The 1,693-nt window shown below is 33.3% G+C and overlaps 1 protein-coding gene across 1 annotated transcript; it reads right to left on the bottom strand.

The window, feature by feature from the left end:
* Positions 1-322: 322 nt before the first annotated feature.
* On the bottom strand, positions 323-1,362 carry LOC131654786 (uncharacterized). The gene is made up of 4 exons (XM_058924718.1): positions 1,289-1,362; positions 798-1,199; positions 646-691; positions 323-530 (listed from the first exon to the last, which is right to left on the bottom strand). Exons 1-4 carry the CDS (start codon positions 1,321-1,323, stop codon positions 525-527), a joined length of 489 nt encoding a protein of 162 aa, XP_058780701.1. The 5' UTR covers positions 1,324-1,362; the 3' UTR covers positions 323-524.
* Positions 1,363-1,693: the final 331 nt, after the last annotated feature.

The following is a 1,693-nucleotide window of genomic DNA, read 5'->3' as shown; positions in this document are numbered from 1 at the left end:
TAATCTTAAACATTCACTGTTTTTAAAAAAATACCATACATAATCAATCAAATTATATGATCTTTTCTCTTCAATTTTTTTTATTACCAATTATATTGAACTGCAGATGTTGCTACAATATCTACTTTCATGTAATGGTATCCTTATTTTTACTTTTTATACTATATATCATTAACACTTGGATCATATTAACTCACACATCTTACACAAATTAAATAAATCTGAAAGCACAGCCACATTACAATAACAACACCAATTAAACTAAAGTAAACCATGCCAATAATCATTTAAATGTTCAAGCATCTGTCCAAATCATAAAACTATGATATTGGAATTACATAAAAGGTTATCAAACCATGTTCTGTTAAAATTCAAATACAGAATATCAATATAACATAAAAAAGGTTCCAAACATTACATTAAACTTGATAGATTTAAAACAAAAGAACCCAACAACATCATTCAAAACAAACTGCTGCTCTTCCAAACTGCAAAACCACTTCATCCAGTCTAGCCATCAACACCTAAACCTGCATTACACAACAATCACAATTTCACAAAATTTGAAGTAGCATACGGATCAACAAACAAATCATTTAATATAGATATTACAATAGATTTTGTGGCTACAGAGATGTTCCTAACCATTGTTTTAAGCTTCTTCACCAAATCTGCCCATATAATCCAGTCACTGTCATGCAGAAGACAAACACAGAGTTAATGCGTGGAATGGAATTAAACTCATCTACCCTAATATCATCTTCTTTCAATACAGTCGTTGCATAAAAATGACATACCTTTCACTTTCAAAGACGATTCTACCAAGATACACTGAATTGGATATCTCAACCATTCTCGGATTTATCTGCAGTCCCACACTTCCCATAACATCAGCCACAAATTGAACGTCTTCCAACAAAGCAAAACCCAAACCAGCCCTAATTTCCTGATGCTTCCCCGACCATTTTATTCCAATCATCTCATTCTGCCACACCATTGATATGTTCTTAATCTTACTCCCCCTTTCCCAGCCGCATGCAACATTGTTGATTGCATGTAAAGCCCACTCACTGCATAACCTGGTAATCCGCTGTTTCTTCGTTCTCGACCTCATTCGGAGTTGCTTGGATCTCTGCTTCATCCTTCGCTTTATCGCGAATCTTTCGACAGGGTCCTCAACGACAAGAAATTTCAGTGACCTAAATAAGGAACAAGCATCGAACAGATTCATAATCCACAAAAAACAAACGAAATAAATAGATTGGATTAATAGAAGAAGATCAACCACCTGCATGCTTTGGCGACTTGTGAGAAACTAGCCATTTTTTCTTCCAACTTTCCGATTTACTGTTCGCCCTTTCTAACTTGAAGTGTGGGAGTTTCCAAGCTTCTATCACCATATATACCCATAAACCTACTACCTATTAGACTTCTCTTTAGTAGGTAAACGTGCAAGAGATTTTGGAAACTGGAGAAATCCACTTTTTCTGTGCATGCAGAACTAAATACAATCAACTCTTTTTAAGAGTAATAATTAATTCCACGTTATTTATACATCAGTCAATTTTCTAATTGTGTGGAAAAAATAACACATTGATGTCTGTTTATTTTATAATGTAATCCAAAACTTATAGTATCTCTTTTTAAGAGTTTTATTTATTTTTTTCTCTTTCATAATTAATAATAATTGTTC

This window comes from Vicia villosa, linkage group LG3, assembly GCF_029867415.1.
Source record: "Vicia villosa cultivar HV-30 ecotype Madison, WI linkage group LG3, Vvil1.0, whole genome shotgun sequence".
NCBI lineage: Eukaryota > Viridiplantae > Streptophyta > Magnoliopsida > Fabales > Fabaceae > Vicia > Vicia villosa.
The sequence above is the reverse complement of the archived record's forward strand: the minus strand, read 5'-3'. Positions and strand labels throughout refer to the sequence as shown.